The 27911-nt window shown below is 38.8% G+C and overlaps 4 protein-coding genes across 4 annotated transcripts; 2 read left to right on the top strand and 2 right to left on the bottom strand.

Moving 5' to 3' along the window:
• Positions 1-643: 643 nt before the first annotated feature.
• Positions 644-3594, bottom strand: LOC149003681 (G-type lectin S-receptor-like serine/threonine-protein kinase LECRK3). The gene is given in 3 exon segments (XM_089137608.1): positions 644-2814; positions 2947-3200; positions 3203-3594. Coding segments are annotated over 3 exon segments (2412 nt in total). The 5' UTR covers positions 3417-3594; the 3' UTR covers positions 644-870.
• A 1855-nt stretch (positions 3595-5449) lies between these two features.
• LOC149003680 (G-type lectin S-receptor-like serine/threonine-protein kinase LECRK3) lies at positions 5450-9380 on the bottom strand. The gene is made up of 2 exons (XM_089137607.1): positions 8842-9380; positions 5450-7698 (listed from the first exon to the last, which is right to left on the bottom strand). The coding sequence occupies exons 1-2, from the start codon at positions 9322-9324 to the stop codon at positions 5755-5757; spliced, it is 2427 nt and encodes an 808-aa protein (XP_088993733.1). The 5' UTR covers positions 9325-9380; the 3' UTR covers positions 5450-5754.
• Positions 9381-20864: 11484 nt separating this feature from the next.
• On the top strand, positions 20865-24270 carry LOC149003679 (myb family transcription factor PHL5-like). The gene is made up of 7 exons (XM_089137302.1): positions 20865-21985; positions 22108-22324; positions 22400-22476; positions 22582-22621; positions 23454-23508; positions 23703-23769; positions 23863-24270. Exons 1-7 carry the CDS (start codon positions 21386-21388, stop codon positions 24067-24069), a joined length of 1263 nt encoding a protein of 420 aa, XP_088993428.1. The 5' UTR covers positions 20865-21385; the 3' UTR covers positions 24070-24270.
• Positions 24271-24963: 693 nt separating this feature from the next.
• On the top strand, positions 24964-27822 carry LOC149003678 (pentatricopeptide repeat-containing protein At5g59600-like). The gene is made up of 2 exons (XM_089137725.1): positions 24964-25235; positions 25357-27822. Exon 2 carries the CDS (start codon positions 25578-25580, stop codon positions 27189-27191), a length of 1614 nt encoding a protein of 537 aa, XP_088993851.1. The 5' UTR covers positions 24964-25235; positions 25357-25577; the 3' UTR covers positions 27192-27822.
• The last annotated feature ends 89 nt before the right edge of the window (positions 27823-27911 follow it).

The raw sequence follows: 27911 nt of genomic DNA, 5'->3' as shown, positions 1-27911 counted from the left end.
AGAATGCCTCTTCCTTCTTCTTTAATCATCCCAAATATATTCTCTCTTTGATATTTCTTTATTTATAGTGGAGTTTTCTCTCTTGCCCATATATTATTGTGTCTTTCTTTTCTCTTAGTTGTTATTATTGTGTTCTTCTTTTCTCTTATTTGCTGATTGTTCTATTCGGTGGGTTCTTCATAACCCGACAAAATCAGGGGTTTGATTCGCCCTGGTGGAAATTGTAATAGTCCCCTACTCCCACTAATATAAAACTACCAGTTCCAACAAAAGAAATTTTTTTTTGATGGAATATTATTCTTACCTAAGACATAGTTACCTTATCTCCCCCTCTTCTTTCTTTTTCTCATTTCATTGAGTTGTTTCTTGGTTCTTTTGGCTCGTAGAATGTGGAATTGATGGTAAAACAGATGAGGTAACTAAAAATTGGTGAACAGATAGTTGCCATTAATTTTCAAAACTGGAATTTCATTATCAATTATCGTGCAACGTATGGAAAGATGGTTAGCTGACTCTTAACATCAAGGTTTGAGATTGTTATGGTACACATTGGAAGAGGGATGTAGAAGGTTTCCTTTGATTCTTTCTGTGTCAAGAGAAACAAAAGAAAATTGGAAGAAGGAAAGTAAGACTAGTTCTCAATTCACTAAAGAAGCCTTCAAAATGCCAAGCTCAACCTTCTCCATGGATTACAATTCAAAGTGACAAACATTATTGGTAAGTATTGGATTCAAGTCCTAAAACCAAGAAAATTTTGATTACAAAATGGAGATCTAAATTACCAACCCATACAACAAATGGTAGATAATGACAAAGCAGAGAAAGAGGAGTCGCTAGACATTACTTGCTGGATGCAGAAACAGAGTGGTTTTAACTTTCAACAGCTGAGATGGAAAGATAAGGGTAAGGAGGAACATAAACTTCAACAATTCCTTCTAGCATCTGCACAACCATCATCATAGAGGGTCTCATTGATGGCTCTTCTTGGATACACCAAATTGCCACCCTCACTAGCCTCTCTAACCTTCCCAAATCATTCATTGCTTCAATATCATTTTCCACCAGAGCATCTAGCTTTCCTTCTCGGTAGCAATCATATGCCCAATCTGTAAGAATTGCTCTCTCATCACGATCCGTTTCTTGTTCAACATTTTTCCTACAACAAATGATCTCCAATAGCATGACACCGTAGCTATACACATCTACCTTAACTGTGATAGGCATGTGCCTGAACCACTCAGGTGCAACATAGCCTTTGGTCCCTCTAATGGCTGTGTTAGTTTGACTCTTACCAGTCATTAAGAGCTTGGCCAATCCGAAGTCAGAAATCCTTGCAGTATAGCAGTCATCTAGAAGTATATTTTGAGGCTTTATATCACAGTGGATGATCTGGATACTGCACTCTTCATGCAAATACACAAGCCCTCTGGCAATACCTAATGCAATTTGGATTCTTTGGTTCCAATCTGGATAAGGAGACCTAAAAAGGAAGGTTGCTAAACTGCCATTGCTCATGAACTCATACACAAGCAGCCTGTGTTGTCCTTCCTCACAGAATCCAATCAATTTGACCAGATTCTTATGATGGGTCTGGCCAATCACAGTCAATTCAGTCTTAAACTCCTTATCTCCCTGTGGTACCACTTTGTCTAGCTTTTTCACAGCTACAAGTTTAGAATCCAAGCCTAAGACTCCTTTGTAGACAACACCAAAAGCTCCACTTCCCAGCTCTTCCTTGAACCTATCTGTAGCTTCCTCCAGTTCTTCGTAAGTAAAAGAATGCAGATATGTATCAAAAGAACTTGGTTCACGTACCTTCTTTGTTACTTTCTTGTGGTACGTGAAAACCAGCATAAGAATTGCAACTAGAAAAATTAAATTGAAAAACATCGAGCTACCCAATAGCACAGCTGCAACAACACTGAAAGAACTTCTATTTTTCTCCTCTCCAATGGCAACCGTGGGAGGCTGATGACCTCTCTGGGTGATATTACCTGCTGAGACTTTGACGAAACCCTTCGTACTTATATCACTCCTCTGTCTTCCATTTCTAAGTGGTAAGGTCTTCTTCCAACAGTAACCAACATTGGAATTAACAGCTGCACATTGACAATCATACAAGCAAGAGTTTCGACAATCTACTTCCGCATAAGGGTAAAGCCTTTCATAGACTGATGAATAAAGCCAATCCATGTCAAGCAACTCCTCCATTCTATACAAAATCTCAGGGGATTCTGATCCATTTCCATTGCATCCTTCTAGTATGAAGTCAGGTTTGCAACCACTCAATGTGTTGTTTGGATCAACCAACGAATATTGAGTTGGGCATTCACAAACAGGTCGTTTTTGCTCAATTCTGCAAATGCTGTTATAACCGCAAACCCCTTCCGCAACATCTTGACTAGCAAAAGAACATATGTCATCAGGCATAGACCAGACAATGGACCAACTTTCGTTGTCATTGCTACTCATTGAGGACTTTGGTCGAGCATATTGCGTGAAAACCCCATCGAAATCCATGGTTGCTCGGTGGTAATGGGTTTCGGTTGAGGGTATGCTCCCAACAGTGAGGTCCAATAATATGGCTCCTGTTATGTTACTAATATGAATGGTCGCTGTACTCTCATTGAAGACAACTTGATAACCAGTACCGTTAGTATTGCTTGCATAATAAGCATCATAAGCGTAATCTGATGGTAACGATACAGTATTCATAACAAGATTTCCATCTGAGCGCAGGCGGAGCTGGAACCTTCCTCTGGAGTAATTGGTTGGTTGTTGTCGAGAAGAAAGCGTGCTACCCAGTTCTAGTACCTGTTGAATAGATGTAGCAAAAGAAACAGATAGCATAGTGAGAAAGAAATAAAGGAAAGGTTCGATTCACATAATTAAATCCAAGAATATGAAACCTTTTATTTTTATTATATTAAAAATAAAACACAATACCTGCGAAGGGAGGATGGTGTCACTTGGGTTTTTGAAGCTCTCCCATACACGAACAGAGTTGTCATCTACAAGGACGAAGTTGCCAGTGTCAAGCATTGCAGCATACTTGGCGTTACCAACGGTACTGGATTGGGCACTCCAAATCTCCTGACCTTGAGGGCTGTTGAGCTGGAGGTTACCATCAAGGGTAAGCTGAACTTTTGAATCTCTAGGTGCTGGTTTATCTCCATTTGCATACCAAACAACAGTCTTTCAGGTATTTTGTCATACCAAATAGCAAGCAAGAAGTCATCTTGCTTGTTGATAGCTTGGAACCCAAATGCAAATTCACCTGAAGGAGAGAACCATGAAGAGTTTTCACCCCCTGCAGTGAGAGATGCCCCCAAGCTCACATTACTGTAAGTCTGAGCGGAAGCAGAGAAGGGAAGAGGAAGAAGAAGAAGAAAAATCAGAAGAAGATTGTGAACCATAGGAGTTAGCTTGAGGTTTTTTAATTATCTAGGGAAGGGAAACAATTGAGAACTGATTTCAGTGCTGCACTATTAATAATCGGGTTCAACTACAGTATTGCACATTACATTAAATGCACTGTTGTCAATAGTCAAGATTTCGATCTGAACTGATCACCTCCCTTTCAATCACTTGCAAGCCTGCGCCCATGATAATGAGCGCATAACGAGTCAAGGAAGAATTCGGATCATCTTCCCGTCCGGGGAGCACAGCCCATGGCTTCCTGACCACAAAAACCAGTGTGTTCCACTGGTGAAAAAATTTATTTTTTATTTAAAAAGAATATATTTTTCACCGTGGGCCCCACAGGTTTTTGCAGTCAAGAAGCGTCGGGGAGCGTCGAGGTCGCAGATCCGGACACGTCAAGAAAGTCCAGTAAAGCGATTAGCCCGGATAACACGGTTTCATGATCTTCTTGACAACGTGTTTCATGATCAAGTGCATGACAACGTGTTTCATCACTTCATGTATGAACAGGAGGATTTTCAGTGTCGCTGCTAATCTTACGAAATTGCTCTGCTTGACCAAAGAATGGGAACTGAGAATCGGACTTGTGCTCTGCTTCACATTATGTTTAGTCTTTACATTTTTGAATTATATAACAATAATATTCTTACGGTTAGAATAATAAAGTTAGGTCATGATTCAATATATATTGTATTTTCTGTCTCGTTTAAACTGTTGAGCAAGTACGTATATTCTTTTTTTTTTTTTTTTGGTTAAACAAGTACGTATATTCTATGGCATAACATATGTTGTATTTTCAAAATTCTTGATATTACCCTTATTCATTTTAATCCTGAAAAAAAAAATTGAAAAAAGAAAAACCAACCAAAAATAATTATCTTCCTAAAGAGAATTCACAGACTTTTATGTATATATATATTTTTAAATTTACATTTTGAATATTTTGGGGGAGAAAACTTTTTTTTTTTTTTTTGGGTGACATTGGGGGAGAAAACTTACATTAAGATTTATTGAGGATAAATTGTCTTTAACATTCAAAAGTAAAGGTGTTAGGCACAGTGGAAGTTTGTAATAAAGTAAATTTCAAAAAATATAAATATAATTATTTGCAAATATAAGAGGTGTAAATGCAATTTATTTTATTTTTTGTAGCCATAGATTTTTAGATTTTATTATCCCTTATCTATATCATGTGGACAATATCATATTGGCTTGGTATTCATATCAACTATAAGTATAAAACCGGTCAATGCAGGGTTGGTATAATGGTAAGATTCATACTTTTCAGTGGAGAGGTTATGGGTTCGACCCTTGTAGATGACAAAGCTCCCTTTGAGGATGTGTAATCGAGGTGTCCGAAAACGATCCAGGATGAACCTTAGACCAAAAAAAAAAAAAAAAACCCTAAGTGTGAAACTGAAATTTGTTGCCCAATATGAACTACAATACTTAATTCAGATCATATTTAAAATTTTGATTCAGATCCGGTTAAATCATTGGAATTGAACCCATCTCAAATATAGCAATACAAGTACTTAAGCAGCTATGGTATTTAACTTTTTTTCTTTTTTCCCCGTTTGGTATAGTCATTCACTTTGACCAAAATAGGGTATAGTCAATCACTGACTTCACTTATCAGATATCTGATCCGTGACTCTTCCAGCTATGTCTCAGGCAATGTGTTCATTGTTGACTCAGGGAACATTCTTCATGTTTTTCCTATTTTCTCTTCCCTTTAGCTTTGGTATTCCTGTCACCCCCTCTTCTTTCTTTCTCTCTCTTAAATAATAAATATTAAATAAATAAATAAATTTCATTGACTTGTTTCTTGGTTCTTTTGGCTTGTAGAACGTGGCATTGATGGTAAAACGGACTAGATGACTAAAAATTGGTGAACACATTGATGCCATCAATTTTCAAAACTGGAATTTCATTATCAATTACCATGCAATGCATGGAAAGATGGTCAGCTGACTCTTAACTTCAAGGTTTGAGATTCTTATGGTACACATTGGAAGATGGATGTAGATGGTTTCCCTTGATTCTTTGTGTCATGAGAAACAAAAGAAATTGGAAGAATAAAGAAAAGACTAGTTCTCACTTCCTCACTAAACAAGCCTTAAAAATGCCAGGCTCAATCTTCTCCATGGATTACAGCTAAAAGTGACAAACATTATGTTAAGTATTGGATTCAAGTCATTAAACCAAGAAAAATTTGATTACAACATGGATATCTAGATTACAAGCCCATACAACAAATGGTACATATTTACAAGGCAGAGAAAGAGGAGGTGCTAGACATTACTTGCTGGATGCAGAAACAGAGTGGTTTTAACTTTCAGAAGCTGAGATGGAAAGATAAGGGTAAGGAGGCACATAAACTTCAACAATTCCTTCTAGCATCTGCACAACCATCCTCATAGAGGGTCTCAATGATGGCTCTTCTTGGATACACCAAATTGCTACTCTCAGTAGCCTCTCCAGCCTTCCTAAATCATTCATTACTTCAATATCATTTTCCACCAGGGCATCTAACCTTCCTTCTTTATAGCAATCATATGCCCAATCGGTAAGAATTGCTCTCTCATCACCGCCCATTTCCTGTTCAACACTTTTTCTACAACAAATGATCTCCAATAGCATGACACCGTAGCTATACACATCTACCTTAACCGTGATAGGCGTGTGCCTAAACCACTCAGGTGCAACATAGCCTTTGGTCCCTCTAATGGCTGTGTTAGTTTGACTCTTACCAGTCATTAAGAGCTTGGCCAATCCGAAGTCAGAAATCCTTGCTGTATAACAGTCATCTAGAAGTATGTTTTGAGGCTTTATATCACAGTGGATGATCTGGCTACTGCACTCTTCATGCAAATACACAAGTCCTCTTGCAATACCTAATGCAATCTGGATTCTTTGGTTCCAATCTGGATGAGGGGACCTAAAAAGGAAGCTTGCTAAACTGCCATTGCTCATGAACTCATACACAAGCAGCCTGTGTTGTCCTTCCTCACAGAATCCAATCAATTTGACCAGATTCTTATGATGGGTCTGGCCAATCACAGTCAACTCAGTCTTAAACTCCTTATCTCCCTGTGTTACCACTTTGTCTAGCTTTTTCACAGCTACAAGTTTAGAATCCAAGCCCAAGACTCCTTTGTAGACAACACCAAAAGCTCCACTTCCCAGCTCTTCCTTGAACCCATCTGTTGCTTTGTCCAGTTCTTCGTAAGTAAAAGAATGCAGATTTGTATCAAAAGAACTTGGTTCATGTACCTTCTTTGTTACTTTCTTGTGGTACGTCCAAGCCATCATAAGAAATGCAGCTAGAAAAATTAAATTGAAAAACATCGAGCTACCTAATAGCACAGCCGCAATAACACTAAAAGAACTTCTATTTCTCTCCTCTACAATGGTAACCGAGGTAGCATGATGATCTCTCTGGGTGATATTACCTCTTGGGACTTTGATGAAACCCTTCACACTTATATTACTCGTCTGTCTTCCATTTCTAAATGGTAAGGTCTTCTTCCAACAGAAACCACCGTCGATATTAGCAGCTGCACATTGACAATCATACAAGCAAGAGTTTTGGCATTCAATGTCCGTGTAAGGGTAAAGCCTATTATAGATTGACGATTTCGGCCAATCCATGTTAAGCAACTCCTCCATTCTATACAAAATCTCTGATCCATTTCCATTGCATCCTTCTAGTATGAAGTCAGGTTTGCAACCACTAAATGTGTTGTTTGGATCAACCAACGAATATTGAGTTGGGCATTCACAAACTGGTCGTTTTTGCTCAATTCTGCAAATGCTGTTATAACCGCAAACCCCTTCCCCAACATCCTCACTACTAAAAGAGCATATGTCATCAGGCATAGACCAGACACTAGACCAACTTTCATTGGCATTGCTACTCATTGAGGACTTTGGTCGAGCATATTGCGTGAAAATACCATCGAAATCCATGGTTGCTCGGTGGTAATGGGTTTTGGTCGAGGGTATGCTCCCAACAGTGAGGTTCAATAATGTGGCTCCTGTTTTGTCCCTAATATGAATGATTGCTGTACTCTCATTGAAGACTACCTGATGACCAGATCTATAAGTACTATTGCTTACATAATAAGCAGCATAGGCGTAACCTCCTGGTGACGATATAGTATTCATAACAAGATTTCCATCACCAAGCAGGCGGAGCTGGAACCTTCCTGTGGAGTAATTGGTTGGTTGTTGTTGTCGTCGAGAAGAAAGCGTGCTACCCAGTTCTAGTACCTGTTGAAGAGATGCAGCAAAAGCAACAGATAGCATAGTGAGAAAGCTGGCCAAATAATAAGTTTGGATCACCTTCCAGTCTAGCGAGCATTAAATCACTACACAAATTGTGTGGGTTCAGGCGGAACCTACTGTTAAATATTTTATTATATTTTAGTTCAATTATTTTAAATTTTTTTAACATAACAATTACTTCAATACAACTTTACAAATATACAATGTTATTAAAACAATTAATTCAATAATTAAATTTAAAAAAATCAAAGAAAGAGATAATACCCACTTTAATATGATGTGAAAATAAAAATCAATTAGTTCAGTAATTAAATTGAAAAAAATCAATTGGTTCATACTTGCATGATAAGGGCCTGTTTGGTTGCACAAATTCAGAGATTTCAAATCTCTGGATTCACAAATGAAAGATTTTTACCCGTTTGGTGTGTGAATCTATGGATTCATGAAATCTAAAGATTCATATTTTTATACTAAAAATGTGAATCTGTAGATTTATGAGTATGGGATGAAATCTCTATTATAAAAATATTAAACATTTGAACCCTGACTCCATAAATATTTTTTAAGCATGAATCTATAGATTTCATCCTAAAGATTCAGGCAGCCAAACAGTTAATTTTATGAACCATGACTCCTAGATTTGTAGATTTCAAATCTGCTGATTCATGGTTCAAAAAATTGATGTTTGGTTAGCCTCAAATCTATTGACGTTCATAGAGTTCTATTGGGATATTCTGCGTGAATTAACAAATTTCATTAATTTTATACTTATGGTGGAATCCATGGATTGCATCCAATACCCAAGAATGGCTTAATTCACATTTTAAGGGGGAAAAAGTGAAATCCTTGGTATAAATCTCGATTCATGAATCCAAGGATTTGAAATCTCTGGATTCAAATTTACAAGCAAGCCCTAAGATTTCTAAAATATATACTAGAAAATTTGAGAGACTTAAAGAGAAAAAAAAATTAGAGAAAGAAAGAATGAATATTTGATAATTATGGGGATGATTTTGTAAAATTTCAACGAACTAAAAACAATGGTAAAAATAAAGGAAAGATTCATTTCACTTAATTAAATCCAATAAACCTTTAATTTTTATTATATTAAAAATAATACAACGATACCTGGGATGGGAGGATGGTGTCACTTGGGTATTTGAAGCTTTCCCATACACGCACAGAGTTGCCATCTACAAGGACGAAGTTGCCAGTGTCAAGCATTGCAGCATACTTGGCGTTACCAGCGGTACTGGATTGGGTACTCCATATCTCCTGACCTTGAGGGCTATTGAGCTGGAGCTTACCATCAAGGGTAAGCTGAACTTTTGATTCTCTAGGTGCTGGTTTATCTCCATTTGCATACCAAACTACAGTCTTTTCAGGTATTTTGTCATACCAAATAGCAAGCAAGAAGTCACCTTGATTGTTGATAGCATGGAACCCAAATGCAAATTCACCTGAAGGAGAGAGCCACGAAGAGTCTTCACCCCCTGCAGTGAGAGATGCGCCCAAGCTCACATTACTGTAACTCTGAGCGGAAGCAGAGAAGGGAAGACGAAGAAGAAGAAGAAGAAGAAGAAGAAAAATCAGAAGAAGATTGTGAACCATAGGAGCTAGCTTGAGCTTTTTTAATTATCTAGGGAAGGGAAACAATTGAAAACTGATGTTAGGGCTGCAGTATATAATAATGGGGTTCAACTACAATGCTGCGTATTAAATCTACAATACTGTGCTGTCAAAGGTCAAGATCGACTGTCCGCCTCCCTTTCAATCACTTGCGAGACCATTCAACCACTAGTGAAATCGAAATCTCGACCATTCAACCACTTGCAACTAGCCCAGATAACACGGTTCAACTTTAGTGCTAAATACACAACACTGACCCAAAATCTCGACGTGTCAAACCACTTGTGAGACTGACGGTTGGCAACAGGTACAGCACATTTAATGCTCACCATTCAAGTCTCGACCATTCAGATAACATGGGTCGATGACTCGACGACGACGGTTGAAGTGAATGAAATTACAAGTTCATCAGTCAAGGCGGCTTCATTGTCGTAGCATGGTAGAATTTAAACGCGTTAACTGTGATGGCATCATCATTCGTCCCCCTCTGGATTTCTTCAAAGATCTTAATTAATGTAAGTGAAACTATTTCCTAGGACAATTCAGACTTGTGAAATTAAACCTTAAACATGACATCAATGTTGAAATTAGTAGAGTCACCATAAGCTAGATGATCAACATACAGAGAAAGATTTTTCCATTCAATTTTCTGAGGCATTTTCAGTTTTGAGTACCCCCTAACAATAACAAATTGACCAGTCCCATAACTTCATAAACCTTCAAGAACAAGTGCGGTTCTTGATTCTCTGGTTTTGTAAAGTGAGAAGATGGGTGAAGGGAGCATGTCTTCACCCATCTTTTAAATTTATAGGTTATCAAAGGATAATTTTACAATTTAAATCAAGGGTAAAACAGTAATATAACATGACTCGCGGTTGGTTTTTTAGGTATTCTGAAAATTATACAAATGCCACCTCATTAGTTATTCTGAAATTTTACATCAGTTAATTGATAGCTTGGAACTCAAATGCAAATTTATCCACATAGGAGGTCAGAGTTCGAATCCCCTCGGGGCCAGGGCGAAGCCCGCCTATATTAATTATATAAAAAGCGCCTTGAGGATGTAGTCGTGGTGCCCCTGGGCCAAATGAACCTCATTCAAAAAAAAAAGATTTTACCAGTTACTTTAAAAAATGTAAGGGATAAGATAATAATTAAGATATAATTGCAGGAGGCATTAGTAATTATTCTTAATATGTATTGTATTTTCAAAATTTACAATAGTAGGGTAAAGTCATCTTGATCAGTTGATTGTTGATAGCTTGGAACCCAAATGCAAATTCACCTAAAGGAGAGATTCATGAAGAGTTTTCACCCCCGTAGTGAGAGATGCCCCCAAGCTCACATTACTGTAAGTCTGAGCGGAAGCAGAGAAGGGAAGAGGAAGAAGAAGAAGAAGAAGAAGAAGAAGAAAAATCAAAGAAGATTGTGAACCATTGGAGCTAATTAAAGCTTACAACATTTTCAGGAAACTGATTTTGAGAGAATTTCAGCAAATGCGTTAAGTGATTTTAAATATTGTCATTGGTGCGACGTGTTACTTCTTCTTCCTCACAATATCACATTGGTCTGTTTTCGCCAAGTTGATGATGTCTCTGTCCTAGCCATTTGAATTTGAATGCATCCATTAATTTTTCTGGTAAGGTTTTGGTTTCTTCTTTATTATGGTTGACAATGGAAATTGCCTTTCTTTACCATCTTCTAAGTCTTTAGACCATATCAACAAGTCAACAACGCATGTGATTGGCAGCTGAGGCCATTGCTGTCTATAAAGGTCTCAAATCTAAACAAGATTTCGGTGCTAGTAGCGCTGGAACAAGTAAATAACATAGAACACTAGCTGTTTTCATCTACATTTAATCCCTCTATTAAACTCCAACTGCAATGATGGCTGACCCCATTTAATTGGAACAAGGATTGGTGATGATGATGACGATGAAATCCAACAGCAATATTAAGTCTAAAAAAAACATCACCGAGCGGGATCCTGCAGTTGTATCAACCAGAAGAAACTTCTACATACTGTAGAAGACAAAAAATACTTAGGCTGCGTTTGTTTGCAAGGTGGGGTGGGAAAAAAGGGGTGAAAAAAAAAACATGTGGTCCTACATGTAGTGGGGTGAGGAAAAAAAGGAAAGGAAAGGGTTTTGTGAAAAAGTGATGGGGTGGGTCCCACTTTTTACTTTTCCCAACTTTCCCACAAAATCCCACCAAATATGTGGGGTTTTAAAATAGCATGGGGTGAGAAGTTGAACTTCGCTGAGACAAGGTTCCTGAATCGAGGAACCTTGTCTCCCACTTTCCCACCCCAAGCAACCAAACACTCTACCATTTTAGGATTTAAAGGAAAAGTAAGAAATTTACACATTTTTCAAGAATTTTCCCACCCTTTTTCCACCCCACCTTATTCCAAGCAAACAAAGGCCCGGCGTTTGTTTGCGGGGGGGGGGTGGGGTAAAGGGGGTGGGGAAAGTGGTCCGATTACCACAAAACCCGAATATTTACCGTGGTTACGGGGTGGGAAACTCGGCGGCCACCGTGGAATCCGTTGGGCTCATTTTCCCACCCCGGGCCCTCTCAAAATCCCCGATTTTGATGGGGTTTTGAGGGAAAAATGAGGGAGATTGATGCGGGGGGGGGCCGGTGGAGATAGAAAATGACGGAGGAAGTGGCGCGGGCCGAGAGAGAGAGAAAGAGGGAGCGGAGGGGGAGGAGAGAGAGAAAGACACGAGCGCAGAGAGGAGAGGGAGACCAGAGCGAGAGAGAAAACAGAGAGCGCAGAGGAGAGAGAGAAACAGAGCGGGGAGAGAGAGAAACAGAGCGAGCGGAGAGAGAGAAACGGGGCGAGGAGAGAAAACGGGAGAAAAGAGCGCATAGGAGAGGGAAACGAGACAGCAGCGGACAGAGAGAAAGCCCAGAGAGAGGGCAGAGAGAGAAATAGAGGCGGCGAGGAGAGAGAGAAACGAGCGCGAGGAGAGAGAGAAAGAGAGAGCGCAGAGAGAGAAATAGAGGCGCAAGGCAGAAGGAGAGCGCCCACCACGGACACCCTTGCAACTGTGCACTTTCCGCCGGAGTAATCCGCTTGGATCCGCCGTGGCGACTCACCGCGAGCGACAGAGAGAGAGCGCATCACTCGAGCACCTCCCACCTCCCACCTCCCATCCGAGTATTTACCGCACGATATACATATGAGTAAACTATAGGGAGAAAAAAATAATGATAATATATCTTTAATTTAAATTACTTTTACAATCCCACCCCATTCAACCAAACAAGTATTAAAACTTGAAAGTCCTCACCCCATCCAACCAAACAAGTATTGAAACTGGAAAAATATATTTACCCATTATTTTTCCACACTTTACTATCCTGTTTCCCACCCCACTAACATATGGGACCCACAAGTACAACTTTCCCACCCCTTTTTTTCCAGCAAACAAACGCAGCCTTAGGGAATTCTCCAGCATTCACTTTCACTGACAATGTCTTCACAAGCTTTTGGCCATAGCATTTGCCTTAGAAGCTGAGCTCAACCTGGAAATAAATGGGTTAACCAACCATAGGGATCAAGGATTATACAATGTGAAATAGCCTAATCATTTCAGGAATTCACACTGCAGAAAGAATTAAATAAATGGAGTACCTGAAGTGAGGCTTCCGCAGAGTCATCGATGTTGAAGCAGGCAATGCATTAACAAATGGAGTGGTCAATGCAACAGGCTTCGCAGGAAGAAGGGGGAGCGGGGGGGAGGAGGAAGAAAACAAAAACCATCAACCTTCCTTCTCTTCAGAACAGATCAACACACATCACATCTCAATAGTATCTAAATTTGTTATGTGTACTTATTCTGGTTAAGTGGCGCCATGATGGCCAAGTGAAACACCAATTTCAAATCATCCAGATAATTCTCTCACAACTGTCTCGCTGACATATAGATGGTCAAGCATATACTTGTTAGGAAACCAGTCAAACATAATTTGAAATCTTTCAAATTTTAACTGTATTGCTCACTTATTCAAACTCTATCCACTAGCTGTCAATGATAGAGTTTGGAATAAGAGAGCTCCTTTGTAAAACATTACAGATTCATATTATAAGTGGCCATTACCCATGAGAAAGTGTAAGGCTTTCTTCCATATCTTCTGCTCCAATGGCTTCTTCAGCAACCCCATCTTTCCAAATTCCAACATCATCTCATTCTAAAACTCACATCTGATAATTTTCTTCTTTGGAAAACGCAATTATTTCCCATTCTTTGTAGTCAAGAACTTCTTGGACTTATTCAAGGTACAAATGTTTGGAGCCACCGATCCAACACCCAATCCTGCTCATGCTGAATGGAGTCACAAAGATCAACTTGTCATGGGTTTGATCATATCTAGCCTCTCTCTAGAAATTCTCACTTATGTAGTGGGTTTAGATTCTACTGCTGCAGTATGGGATGCTCTCCAGACAGCCTTCGGCACTCTCTCTCATACAAGTGTTCTACAGTTGCATATGCAACTTCAAAATACATCGAAGGCAGAAAAAACAATTTCAGAATATCTTCGTGAAGTCAAAATTATTTCAGATCAACTTATGGCAGCAAACCAATTGGAGATGCTGAACTCAAAATGCTATTATTTTCCGCAATCTAGGAAAAGATTATAAAAATATTGTTGCTGCATTAGCCACAAAAGATGAACCACTGAGTTTCCCATATTTTCATCGTGCCTTAATCAATCATGAACTCAGGTCTCACAACACAAACACCCCAAAACACAACAACCCCCACACACCAAAAAAAACCACAACCACAACCCCCCCCCCCCCCCCCCCCCCCCCCCCCTCCCCCCCCCCCCCCCCCCCCCCCCCCCCACCAAGGGAGGGGAGGGGGGGGGGGGATTTTTTTTTTTTTTTCTTTCCCCCCCCCCCCCCAAAACCCTTTTCAAATGGGGTGGGGTAGGTTTTGGAACAGGGGTAAAGGCCCCCCCCCCGAGTTTTTGCTCGATCTATGTTCCCAAATGCACCAAGCTCTTCTGGAAGATCTGGGTCGGGAGATGCTGGAACAGAAATGCTCTCAATGGCAAGCTTCTCTGCCTCTTTGCATGATAAACCAGCACTAGACATGGGTGTCACAGGTGGGCTACATCCTACAGATCCTTCAGCTTCATTACAGGGTGAATTAGCTTCAAGTCGATTATGTCTTGCTCCCTCTGGAGTGTATGCATCCATGCAGCTTCCTGAACATGTAGTAGTAGTGGGGACAGAATGCCTATGAGAAAGTGGGCTACAAAATCATCACCAATTGACATGCACTTGGCATTTCCTGTGCTAATATCATCACCAATTTTCTCTTCTTGTCATCTATTGCATCCACATCACCTGCAGTGGCTTTACATGATTTGTCAGCCAAATCAGTTTTTGATTTTGTGACAAACCTACTCTCCCTCATTACTTTCACAGGACAAGAAGGCCCAACTCCACCAGGAAGCACAAAAAGAGGAATCATCATTGTGCCTAATACGGAATACTTGGATCTCCATTCCTGGTTTCCATCATGTATCCATTCCAAACAGAGTGCTTGAATTCTTCTACAGCAGCCCATATATCAAATTTTCAGCCTTGAACTTCACTTACAGAAATACCCTTTTTTTCGTTGAAGGCCGATGAAGTAACAACAATGGTATGGCCTGGATCTGTCCAAAAAATCATTTGGGTGAAGGTGGCATTTAAGCATACCAAATGTGTCTCTCTCAATCTGAATGAAGATAAACAGAACAAATCAGAACAGAAATATGAGAATAGGACAGAAGAATGAAAAAGCAGTCGATGGCTTATGGCTCCTTGATTTTCATTGACTTGTTTCTCGGTTCTTTGGCTTGACCAACTTTCAATAAAAGATTGGCCCTTTGAAATGAATAATTACATCTTGGGGTTTTCTTTTTCTATTCATTATGGTCTAGTTGACATCTATTTTCCATTTAAACATCTGTTAGGTACAGTGAGTAACCCATTGGATTTTGTCAGAAGAGGAATGGAATAGCACCACTAAACTAACAAGTAACAAAGGCTGTTGGCCGGCGTATTCATGATAATGGCCTGAAAGGGTCGGTTGTTTTTGTTACTTCTTACCTGGGGGTGCTGCACTGCTGATGTTGCCTCAAAGGCTGGTCTGATTTCCATGACCAAGGTAAGTTAGTTAATACTATTTCATCCTACAAATTATAGTTAGTGTTGGATTGAAAGAAGGAAATGATACTATTTATTTGGTTTTTTTTTTTTTGGGGGAACAGATCATGGCTATAGAGTTGGGGACACTCAAAATGAAAGTGAATGCAATAGCGTCAGGGTTATTCAAGTCAGAAATCACAGAAGGGCTTTTGCAAAAAGATTGGCTTAACAATGTGGCTTTAAGGACGGTAGCTCTAAGAAAATTCAGTACATGATCCAGCACTGACTTCACTTATCAGATATCTGATCCGTGACTCTTCCAGCTATGTCTCAGGCAATGTGTTCATTGTTGACTCAGGGAACACTCTTCCTGTTTTTCCCATTTTCTCTTCCCTTCAGCTTTGGTATTCCTGTCTCCCCCTCTTCTTTCTTTCTCTCTCTTAAATAATAAAAATAAATAAAAATAAAAATTTCATTGACTTGTTTTTTTGGTTCTTTTGGCTTGTAGAACGTGGAATTGAAGGTAAAACGGACAAGATGACTAAAAATTGGTGAACACATCGATGCCATTAATTTTCAAAACTGGAATTTCATTATCAATTACCATGCAATGTATGGAAAGATGCTTAGCTGACTCTTAACTTCAAGGTTTGAGATTATTACGGTACACATTGGAAGAAGGTTAAGCCATTTGTATTTGAATGCATCCATTAATTTTTCTGGTAAGGATTTGTTTTCTTCTTTCTTATGGTTGTTGGCGTATTAATGGAAATTGCCTTTCTTGTCCGTCTTCTAAGTCTTTAGACCAGATTAACATGGTATTTGATTAGTAGCTGAAGCCATTTCTGTCTATAAAGGCTCTCAAGTCTGACCAGGATTTCAACCAGATCCTGCAGTTGTATCAACCAAAAGAATCTTCTACATGCTTATTGTAGAAGAGAAAAAAAAAACTTGGGAATTCTCCAGCATTCACTTTCACTGATAATGTCTTCACAAAAGGCCATAGCATTTGCCTTGGAACCTAAGTTCAACCTGGAAATAAATGGGTTAACCAAAGTGGAAAAACATAAGTGCATAAAAAGAGCATTCAACCATCAAATAAAAAATCAATAAAATCAGATAATTTGAAAAATAAATTTCCTGCTTCCCCTGAACCCATATTGATTCCTTCAGGACATGTCTTATTTTATAAGCAGAAACCATTGATTCAATAACAAACTCACAAAAGCAAAAACATACCCCCAGCCTATATGAACCAAATGCGAATATTTTGGCATTCGCTTCCTGGAGCAGCTGCTCATTGAAACCCTTGGATCTGCTAACTGCTTTTATCCATTTCTTAACAATCTGTTCAAGTTTTCAACAATCAAGCAATGTCAATAGCATTGGAATCAGAAAGACATAAAGACCACATTACCAATAATTGACACATGAATCAATGAAACCCACCTGGTCCAAACGCCCAAGCACTTCTTCCCTAGATACAGCTAGCCTCTTCCTGACTTTCGTGCAAGCCAACATCCATGAGGCACTGAACATAGAAAGTACATGGCTTCCATAAAAAACCAACCTTTTCAAAGGAGAATTATAAGAGCAGAAACACGAAAATGAACACAAAGGTTAATCACACAGCTGCTGAGTTCTGATGTTTCAAATAAATCGGATGATTTTTCATTCGGTTCGAGCCGAGGCTGACACTACAAATCAAACAGAGAAATGGAACAAACAAGCACAATGCAAACTCTTTTTACTTTTCTTTAACATACGATATGATGTGATGATCATAGAAAGTAGTTTATCCAATCTTTCATCTCTCCCAGAAAAATAAAAAGGAAAAAATCTAAACCCTAACCAGATATGCACATTTGCAGCTACTACAATGGAAACGAGATCTTGAATCTCGAAATCGTCACCCAAGCAGGCAAGACGCAAATTTCTCCTGTAAACTTGCAGAGTAGTTCTACGGCCATCGGATTATGAGAGTCTTCCCTATCAAAGAAATCTCTACACTTAAACTCGAACACTTCAAAGAACAAAACACAGAGAAAATCGAACCTTTTCGGATTGAAGTCAAACTTACCCAGCGATACGCTACAGCTACCAACGTTCTGACTTTAATAACGGTTGCAATTATAAATGCCGAGCTCGAGTTCATCATGGGCCGTTTACCAAGAAAGAAAAAACTTCATGGGCCTCCTTACCCAGCCCTACTCCATCGTTGGGCCTGAGTGTGTAATTGGAGGCCCTTCATAATGACCCAGAGTCTCTAATGCCTAGCCATATCCCATTAGTATCAGCTGACCTTATTGGGACATTTAGATGAATCACCTTCTACCCTCAACCTCCCGGTCCGCGTCTAAGTATTGATAAAATAATTTAGAGGTTGAGCTCCTAATGGGTCCCACATAGTTCTATTCCTACTGTGTGGTGGAGAAGCGTCAAGAGAGCAGCAGTATGTGCTCTCTCGACCAGGAGGTGTTTCGGACTCCAAACCCCCCCCCCTTTGCAATGAACATCTGAATGCCTCTAACTTAACCCTAGAGAGATACTCTTTTAAGATGAAGGTTTAGGTGTAGGAGTCAATGATGAACTCAAAATATTTTTTGATAAATGTTGATATGTATACCTTTGTCTGTATGTTATTTCTAGAGTAAGCTTTTCGAGGTGACTTAGCAAGTTAAGGCTCTAGGTTCTAGTAAATTTTTCACTAACCAACAAGTTCTTTTCTTTAAATATCTTGATCATAATTCACAATGTTTGGTTTAGAGGAGAAATATTCTTAGATGATTTAGATAAGAAAGTAAGTTTTATAAATGGTTCCTTTCTATACACGAAAGCTATAGCATTTTTTACGAAGACTATGGCACACAAAGTCAATTATCTAATTATGATGAATGTTTAGTTCTTAATAGTAGAATTATTAGTATTTGAAGACAACTGAGAGTGCAAGACAAAGGCCATTACATCTCACCAACACTACCTCTAGATAAAATTCATGTATCAAGAGAAATCATACTTGACCTATGAAATTCGAATATGATTCTGATTCTTAGCATCTCGAAGTAAAATAAAATTTTAGTCTTAGTAAGTTGAACTTGGGGTTAGTTGGGAGAATATTGGATGATTTTGAGTAGAGCTAGAGAATCTTGCTTATTTCGATCTAATTTCTTAAACTTAGTTCAACAATGGTACATTAAGAAAGATGTAAACTTCTTTTGAGTTAAACTCGAGAACAAACTTCTTTTTTGTTAAAGAAATGGTTGGTGGTGAGCATTACCGAAAAGAATATACCCGTGAACTTCTAAAATCACACTAAAGTTTTGAAAGTGCTTCTTCATCCACTCACATCTTGCCAACCCATGTTTGGAATGTTTATAATGCTTATACACTTCATAACTATAATTTACTAACCGATAAATATTCCCACAAAGAAGTGATGGCTACTTAAGAGGCTATTTGGAATTGTTCTTCCCTTGAGGAATGGAAAAAGGCTATTGGTGATAATTTTTTGGAAAGAATGGTAGGAATATAGTCTACTAGACTATTCAAATTGAAATCCTACAAATGTATAAAGCAGGTTTTTAGAGGATCTATCATTAGATATGGAGGTTCTGGTCTTGGAGGACCATTAGGGATGCTTTCCATACAAGATAATGACCCCAACACTTGCAACTTGGTGGTTGTACAATTGTACTACCACATAAGGTACAATGGGCCTGGGCTTTGGCTTTTCAGCCCATTTCAGCCTTAATCCTTTCTATAAGAGATTTTTGTACTATCATCTAAGTTTTTCTTAGTAAAGAGGTCAGAGTTCAATTTTCCCTACTAGCATACATAGCCCCCATGTCAAACACATAGAAAAATCGCCAGTTTCGAAAAAAATACTATTATCGACCAAGTCATTTTTAGCATATGTTATCCAAGTTTTTCGATAGAAGACCATTATATGATTGCTCAGTTGATAATGACCAACCCCTCTTAATAAAGAAATCATGAGTTTGATTCTCCTTGGCGGATGGTAAATGTAATAGTCCCCCACTCCCACTAATATAAAACTACGAGCTCTAACAAAAGAAAAAGGTTTTGATGGAATATTATTCATTATCAAGTCATTTAGAAAATCTAACTAGTTGTCAAATCAATCAATAGGTGCAAACCTTTATCGTATGACACATGTCATACAAGGATGTTACAATTTTGTAGTACTGGTCATGTTTTCGGTTTCCAAGGCTTTGCCCTGACTAATCCGGTGTTCGACCCGACTCGCACACCTGGCTGTGGTGGGTGAGTCTCCTAGTAAAGATTTTTTGTATCCACAAGGTTTCGATACCGGAACCTTGCTTAAGCGGATCAAGCTGCTTACAACTTGGACCAACCTCATTAGTTAATAATTTCATTGTTGAGTAAAATTAAAAAAACACCCCGAGTCCCTAACGAACAAAATGAAGCATATAGAATGAGCATTTGATTGTCCATTGGAACCTCCAAAGGTCATTCTGGATGGTAAAGCTGAACCAGAAACTGTCATTTCTTCTATGATTATTTTAATTTGTTGATTGATTATGGTTAAGTAGAGATTTTTCCAACATTCCACCCACAGTAGCTGAAGATGGAGGTTGATCATGAGAGGTTAGAGACAGAGAAGAAAAGAGTGAGTGTGGCCTTTTTCACTTTATGCTGCCCTACATCCACCTGTTCTATTTGTTTCCGATCAAATCCCAAAGGGGAATCGATCTTTTTCTTCCAAAAATTTCAACATTTACCACATTTGATTCTGATCGGGCCCTCACTGAGAATAACATCTATCACAATGCATGTACTATTAGAATAACAGTTTTACTTTCATTATCATCAGATAAAAGATTCCCAAACAGAAATCATGGTCGCTTTCAGTCCGATATGCTTTCAATGAAAATCAGAAAGACCCAGATAGAAATGAAAGGTACCCTTCATAAACCACTTCTAGAGAGTAAAATCGTCTCCCTCCCCTGTCTTTGTTCATTAATTTTGATTTGCTTTATCATTAGTATTTTTTTCTTTTAACAGATTCCTAGCTTCCATTTTTGGTTTCCCAATACACTAGTTTATATGATGTGTTTTTACGTTGTTAATTCGACTTTGTGTAGTTGAAGGAGAGCAAAGACCATAATCATTCCTTAATATTGTAAAGGTGAAAAGTTTTTGCTTTTCATATTTTCTAACAATGTAATTGTATGTTGGCTAAATTGCTTTTTCATCCGTATCCATTGTAGGAATAATTGAAGGGCTGGTTGCAGTAGTGAATTTATGCCAGTATCTGTCGCACATTAAGCTTCTGATACCTGTAGCAGAAAATTCCAGATTTCTGTTGATAAAAGTGAAAAGACTCACTGTAGGAATCATTTTAAGTTCTGGATTGAAAAACCAACCTCCCTTTGTTGTTAAGATTCAATTCCAACAGTAACCATTCCAATTTAATCTTTTATAGCATGGGCACATATGTGCCTATTTATTACATATTCTGATGGGTTTTTGTCTCTTCCCCCTCTCGTCTCTCCTAAGTCAAGCTATTGTTCATCTCAATCCATCTTAGGAATAATATGAAAGGTTGATGGGATTATGCATTTACATTGTTCTCTTATGGTGGAAGTCTTCTGGAGTTTGAAATACTATTTCTCCATTAAACCCTTGGATTCAAAGGATGTTGTTTATCTCTTTTCCTACTTCATCCCTTTTTCTGATTTTAAGTGTTGTTTGTATGGCTCTTCATATGAGGGAGTTCATCATTCTGGTATTCCTCAACTGTCAATCTAGATAAAAGGCTACAAGAATTCAGTTCTGGACTCCAGAGAAGTAGTTTGGCAAGTTTTTTGTTGTTTTTTTTTTCTTCTCATAGATACATAGCTGTAAATGAATACTCAAAAAATTGAGTGCCAAGAACAAAATAATGGATGCTTGAATGATTATACTTTTGAATTATCTGATTGTTCCTATGAAAGTTTTGGTTCACGGCAGTCTTGGAATACGAGAGTGTTTTGCCAATCTCCATCATCATCTATCGGAGGAGGATCTCTGCAGCCAAGCCACAGGATAGTGAATTCTGGTGGCACAATTTCTACTCAATTAGAATCAAGAACTTCTACATTTTATACAAACGAAGAGAGTTATCTACAGCCCCAGTATCAAGTTGGCAGACACCCTTGGTGCTCCCAGCTTCACAAGTTTTATGATGTACCATCACTACAATCTTCTGAGGATCCCCGCTCTATTAACTCAGCCAAGCAAGATGATATTGATCTTCAATCAAGGGATACCTTGCAATCTGTGGTGAAGCTTCCATTGCACAGAAATCAGGAATCTAGATTTTCTGTTGATTACAACAGAATCTCCTGTAAAAATTTGCCAGGGAATGACCTCTGTCCACCTCTGCAAAACAAGTTTGCAGGTGAAGAAGGCACTTTCGAAAATAGGCGCCTCTTGGTCCCCTTTGTGAGGAGTCAGAATCCTGTCGTAAGTTAAATTCTTTCCCCCTCTTTTATATTCTCCAACATAATTTTTCTTTCTGGCTATTCAAGATAAAATTGTGGTCTATTGCTAGTTTGATTGGGTTTGCAAGTTTTCACTTATTATAGGTGGGTTGTAATTCATTCATCCCCCCACTAGCACAGCCACATCTTCATCAGCAGCCTGAGAAGCAGACTCCAGAACCTTCTTCAGGGGGTGTTTCTGTTACTTCTGGCAGTTCTGTTTCATCTGGAGCAGCACCTTCTAGTAAAACACGGATTAGATGGACTCCGGATCTTCATGAGCGGTTTGTTGAATCTGTGAACCGTCTTGGGGGCGCTGACAGTATGTAATAAGATAAAAGTTACCCTAGTCAAGAAAGGACTCATTGAATGACATATTATTTCTTGTTGATTGTAGAGGCAACCCCGAAAGGAATCCTGAGGTTGATGGACTCTGAAGGATTGACAATATTCCATGTAAAAAGCCATTTGCAGGTTGGCTTTCTCTTCCCCTTCTGCAAAGTGCACTAATTTGCACATTTAACCTCATTCTGATTTAGTGAATTTGAACATGAGTAAACGTTTGCATTTGCCTGGCAGAAATATCGAATTGCCAAATACATGCCAGAATCTGCAGAAGGTAAGTTTGTTACTGTTAGCTAAATATGTTACTAAAGAGAGGACTTCTCTGTATGCCAATGTTGAGTTTGCTCTCATAAGTTTCCTAATATGACAATGAATTAGATTCTCTGTAGTTTATGGACCAAAACAATTGATCTGATATTATCTTGCTTTTAAATTTTTACTTAACTTTCTTCTGTTTCTATTTATGTGACCATGGACCACTGATACTTTTAACTAGATTTGTTTAGACATGCTGATTTTAATGCCATTTTTCCTTTCTGTGATCCTTGGGGTCACTACCAGACAGAGTATGCTGTAGTGAAATTCAAATGTATCTGTTGAGAGGTTAAGAAAGATACATGTATTACTCTATCCAGTAAGTTGAAGAGGTACTTGAAAAAATTATTGGGTATTGATTACAAAAAATTTCACTCTTTTCTTTTTCTTTTCTTTTAAAAAAAAAGGGTTTTGTGTTCCTTTACAACGTTATTCATCCAACAAGATGGAGCTTAAAAACAAAAAATATACAGCTAAGTGCACCAAAACATTAAATCCCAGGAGTTCCAATATGCAAATTATATAATGCCAACCTTAACCAGAACCATGTAAATCTTTGATTGCCATGGAGTTCGTTCTTACCTGAGTCAGGTGAGTATGACTGTTAGAAATTATCGAGTCATGTTCTTGTAGCATGTGAAATTCTTCAATCATATTCTCAAGTAAGGTTTTCGTGTAAATTCAGCAGGTAACCAATCTGAGCACAGTAATTGAAATCTCTTATTTCTTCAATGGCCAAAATTTGTTATTAAAAACCTTAAAAATGTGTCTGTTTTCTGTTGCTATTGCAGGAAAATCTGAACGAAAAGCAAGTTTGAACCACATAGTTCAGATTGATGAAAAGACGTAAGTTTCTTCCTGCATCATCTCTTTCTTAAGTTAGTCATTAGCTTGTAGCTTCTAGTCATTGATGATAATATTTTCAATAATATCATAACCTAATTGTTTAAACTATGTGCTAGCTAGCTTATAAAATGCATAAATTATTAAGTGGCCAAAGTGAAAGTACTTATTATAATTTAATTACTTTCTCAACACAGCATACAAATCACCGAGGCACTGCAAGTGCAACTTGATGTACAGAGGTGTCTACATGAGCAATTAGAGGTGTTCCCTTAGATCACTATTTTTTATGTCCTTGCATGCATTGCTCAGACACTGTAAATACTTACTCAGTTCCCCCCGGTGGTTTGATGTCAGAGTCAGAGAAATCTACAAATGCGGATTGAAGAACAAGGGAGACAACTCAGAATGATGTTTGAACATCAGCAAAAATCAAACAAGAGCCTTTTCCAGACTGAGAACTTGGATGATTTGTTCCCTGGAAAATCAATTAGTCTTGAGGATACTCAAGCCTCTACTGCAGAAAGATCAAAGAGTACCCATTTCCACTCTGAAATAACTTAGTTAGCTGCTCTTACTGTATTCTTTGATCTTTACCTTTGTAATCAGTGTCTAAAATTGTGTATTAAGATGTCAGTCAAAGTTCTGTAAGAAAGCTCAATCATAACTCATAGGATATTCGTGTTCTTGGTGATATTACAACCAAAATTACTGGGTCATGTACTTACCTTTTTCCCGTTATGTAGCAGAAAGAGACCAGGCATACAGTTAGTGATTGCTTTTTTTTGAGATGAATAGAAATTTCATCAACCAAAAAGAGAGAAATGGGGAGACAAAGAGAACAGAAGTGAATCAAGGGCAAACCCCACTCAAAAGCAACAAAGAAAACAGAGGCTCTACAAGTTGCACCAAGGCATAGATTGAAGAGGGAAGAAACATAAAAAGGCATAACATACGCGAAGAACAAATGCCCAAGAGGACCAGCACATAGGAGACCATCCAAGAGGTAAAGAAATGATTGCTCACGTACAGATTATTCCTTTAACACCTTTGAGAGGGATCTGCCATTTACAGCTGCATTTAGCATAAGACAAGTAGAAATTCCCTTAAGCAAGTAAGGATCTATTTCTCCTAATCAATAGACATATCTCCAAGGCCACCAACGCCCAGCAAATCAAAGAAAGGTCATGGAATCCTTCTCAATAATACCATCCAATAAGCCAGCAGATATAACAATTCTTATGCTCTGAATGTAAGTCATGAGCTTAACAGTAACTGAATCATCGATGCAAATAGGATCATAGAGCAATATAAGGCCAGCATTATTTTTAAATATTCTTGTTGATGAACCGGGTCCTCATCGGGCTACCATCTACATTTTCCTTTTGTTGTGCCCAAATCGGACCCCTTCAAGTAGATCACGCTTGACTCTGGTTTGCTGATGATTTAGTTGAGATCTGTCCACACAAAAGAGAGTAAGTACAAGTCAACTCTGTGATCGATCCATTGCCTTCGAAGATCAAATCAAATTCGGGAACAACACCATCCTGGGAGGGGTTTAATTACCTAAACTAAGAAGCTTAGAGGATAAAGTAGGAGTAATGTGGTAATTGAGGGTATTTATAGCTAATTCTGAAAAGCGAGGACTGTTGAATCTTCTAGGGCAATGTCGTCCTCTTGCTAAGGTCGAGCTCAGAGACCATTCTATTAAGTTCATGGAAATTGCTCAGGTGTTGCGCATTAACTGTGCTACAAATTGAGATTTTAATTTCGATCGTTTATTTCACAACAGTGTTCAATGCACAGTAGGGTTGTTAGCAAAATTGATGCGACTTGTTTTCACCTGAACAGAACCAAGCTCTCGGGTGGACCCCAATAAAATCTTGCTCTGGTCAACAGAATCTAGAGGCAGGGCTGGCACGGTTTGGATTTCAGAAAAATCCGAAGACCCCTGGAAGTCGTTGAGGAAGCTCTGACAAGAAGGCGCCATGTCGTCGTCGAGTAAATCAACTGATTAATAAGTCCGGGCCTTTCCCTTATGGGGATGAAGGAGTCATCAGCGTCAATTAAGAATGAAAGGATTGGATTTGGGTCACATGGGATCTCTGTTGCAGAGCTGCATGAGAGCAAAGGCTTTGAAACCTGGGAAGCAAATCCATGCCCAATTATTGACTTCTGGGGTCGACACGAACGTTGGGTCTCTGAACTCCAAGCTTGTGGGAGCGTACGCATGTTGTGGGGACGTAGAATCTGCCTCTGTAATCTTTGAACAAATTCAAAGACCAACTGTTTTCGCTTGGAACTGGATGATATCAGCATCGGCATTTCAAGGGAACTGCGAAAATGCAATTGGGTACTTCTCCCGTTTCCTGCGAGACGGGAATTATCCCAATAGATTCACATTTTCTTACTCCTTAAAAGCTTGTGTTGGTCTGATGGATATTAGTAAGGGAAAGGAGTTTCATTGCGCGATTTACAGAATGGGTTTCGAATCTGACGTTTCTGTAATGAATGCTCTTATAGATATGTACAGCAAATGTGGGGATATGGGTTTTGCTCATCGTCTGTTTGACAGAATGCCCCATAGAGATGTCGCCACATGGACTACCATGATTTGTGGATACTCTTTTGGAGGGAATCTTGAGCAATCAGCTGTTCTTTTTGAAAACATGAAGTTAGAAAGCTTGGAACCCAATCACTTCACTTGGAATGCCATGATAGCTGGTTATGCTAGGAATGGAAATTGCAATAGAGCTTTTGAGGTTTTCTCCAGAATGAAGGAAACAGGATTATTTCCTGACTTTGTTACTTGGAACGCAATGATTGCTGGTTTTGCTCAGAACCATGAAAGCACGAAGGCTATAGAATTGTTCAGAGAGATGCTGGTTTCAGGACTCAAACCTAATTCAGTAACCATTTCTGGATTGCTGCCTGCGTTTGGATTGCTGGGCTCATTGCACAGAGGAAAACAAATTCATGGTCTGATCTACAGGACTGGGCTTGATACCAATGTCTTTACCAGTACGGCCCTCATTGACATGTACTCAAAATGTGGGAGTGTGAAAGATGCCTGTAATGTATTTGACCGCATTGCAGTAAAGAATGTGGCAACATGGAATGCAATGATTGGGTGCTATGGTAAGCATGGTTTGGTCGATGCTTCGATCCAACTGTTCAAGACAATGCAAGAAGAAGGTGTGAAGGCAAACCAAGTCACTTTTACCTGCCTTCTTTCTGCCTGCAGCCATGGTGGTTTGGTTGAGAAAGGGTTGGAACTTTTTAGGTTTATGGAAGAGAACATTGCTGAGTTCAGTAAAGAGCATTATGCTTGCATTGTTGATATTCTGTGTCGTTCAGGGAGGCTCGAAGAAGCTTATGATCTGGTGAAGAAAATTCCAACAGAGGTTAATGACTCAATTGCTGGAGCATTTCTCAATGGATGTAGAATTCATGGGAGAAGTGATCTTGCCGAGCAGATGGCAGAGAAGATTTTGGCTTTGGAGTTGAAGAGGCCAGGAGGGTTTGTTACCCTATCAAATATTTATGCTGCTGACGGAGAGTGGAATAGGGTGGAGACTGTGAGAAGATTAATGAAGGAGAAAAGTGTCCTGAAGAAGCCAGGATGTAGTTGGCTTGAGAAGAAGGATGAGTTGGTAGGATTTAAAGTTGGGAAAACAGTTTTCTGAAGTCATTGGAGTGTTGGCTTTTAAGTTGAATGCTTACAATAGAGTAGCCCAAAGCTGCTTAAAGAAAATAATTCAATAAGCCTGATATTCCAATGTATGATGTGAAAACTTGAAGTGGTAGAAGAAGAAGAACTCGGCCAAAGATAACCTGAGCACATTGGATTGGTGAAAAAGGGGAGGCCATGATGATTATGAGTTAACAGCTACTATAGTTTGCAGTAGTAGATCGCCGGAACAGAGGAAAAGCACAAAGATGACCTGGGCAGGTTGGGAAGGGGAGAAGGCCTTGTGAGTGGTGATTAAGAGTTAACAGCTACTATGGTTTACAACAGAATAGACCGGCAGAACCACTATTGTAAGCAAGTGACAGGGAGAAGGCTTAGTAGAGTTGAGTATTTTGATAATTTTCATTCTAACAAAGTTAGAATGACAGTGAAATTTGATGTTAAGACTAACTACAATAACGCGTATTCTGAAGAGTTTCAGATAAAAGTGAGCATTTGAGTCCTGTTATTATGGGGTTCCTTCCTCTTACTGATGCTGAGCAAGAAATATTTGCACATATGCACCAAGATGGCAAGTGTAGATTGTTGGAAAATAAATGTATGGCAGTGGTTCTATCTAATTCTGAATTTAGTCCTCTTTTTATTGTCATCATACATGTGGAACATAGGACAGATAGGAGATGGCTAGACGATTGCAGGATAGGAGGAAGAAGAA

This window comes from Hakea prostrata, chromosome 10 (assembly GCF_041222555.1).
Source record: "Hakea prostrata isolate BN-2017 chromosome 10, UWA_Hpros_2, whole genome shotgun sequence".
Classification (NCBI taxonomy): Eukaryota; Viridiplantae; Streptophyta; class Magnoliopsida; order Proteales; family Proteaceae; genus Hakea; species Hakea prostrata.
This window is presented reverse-complemented; position numbering and strand designations above follow the sequence as displayed.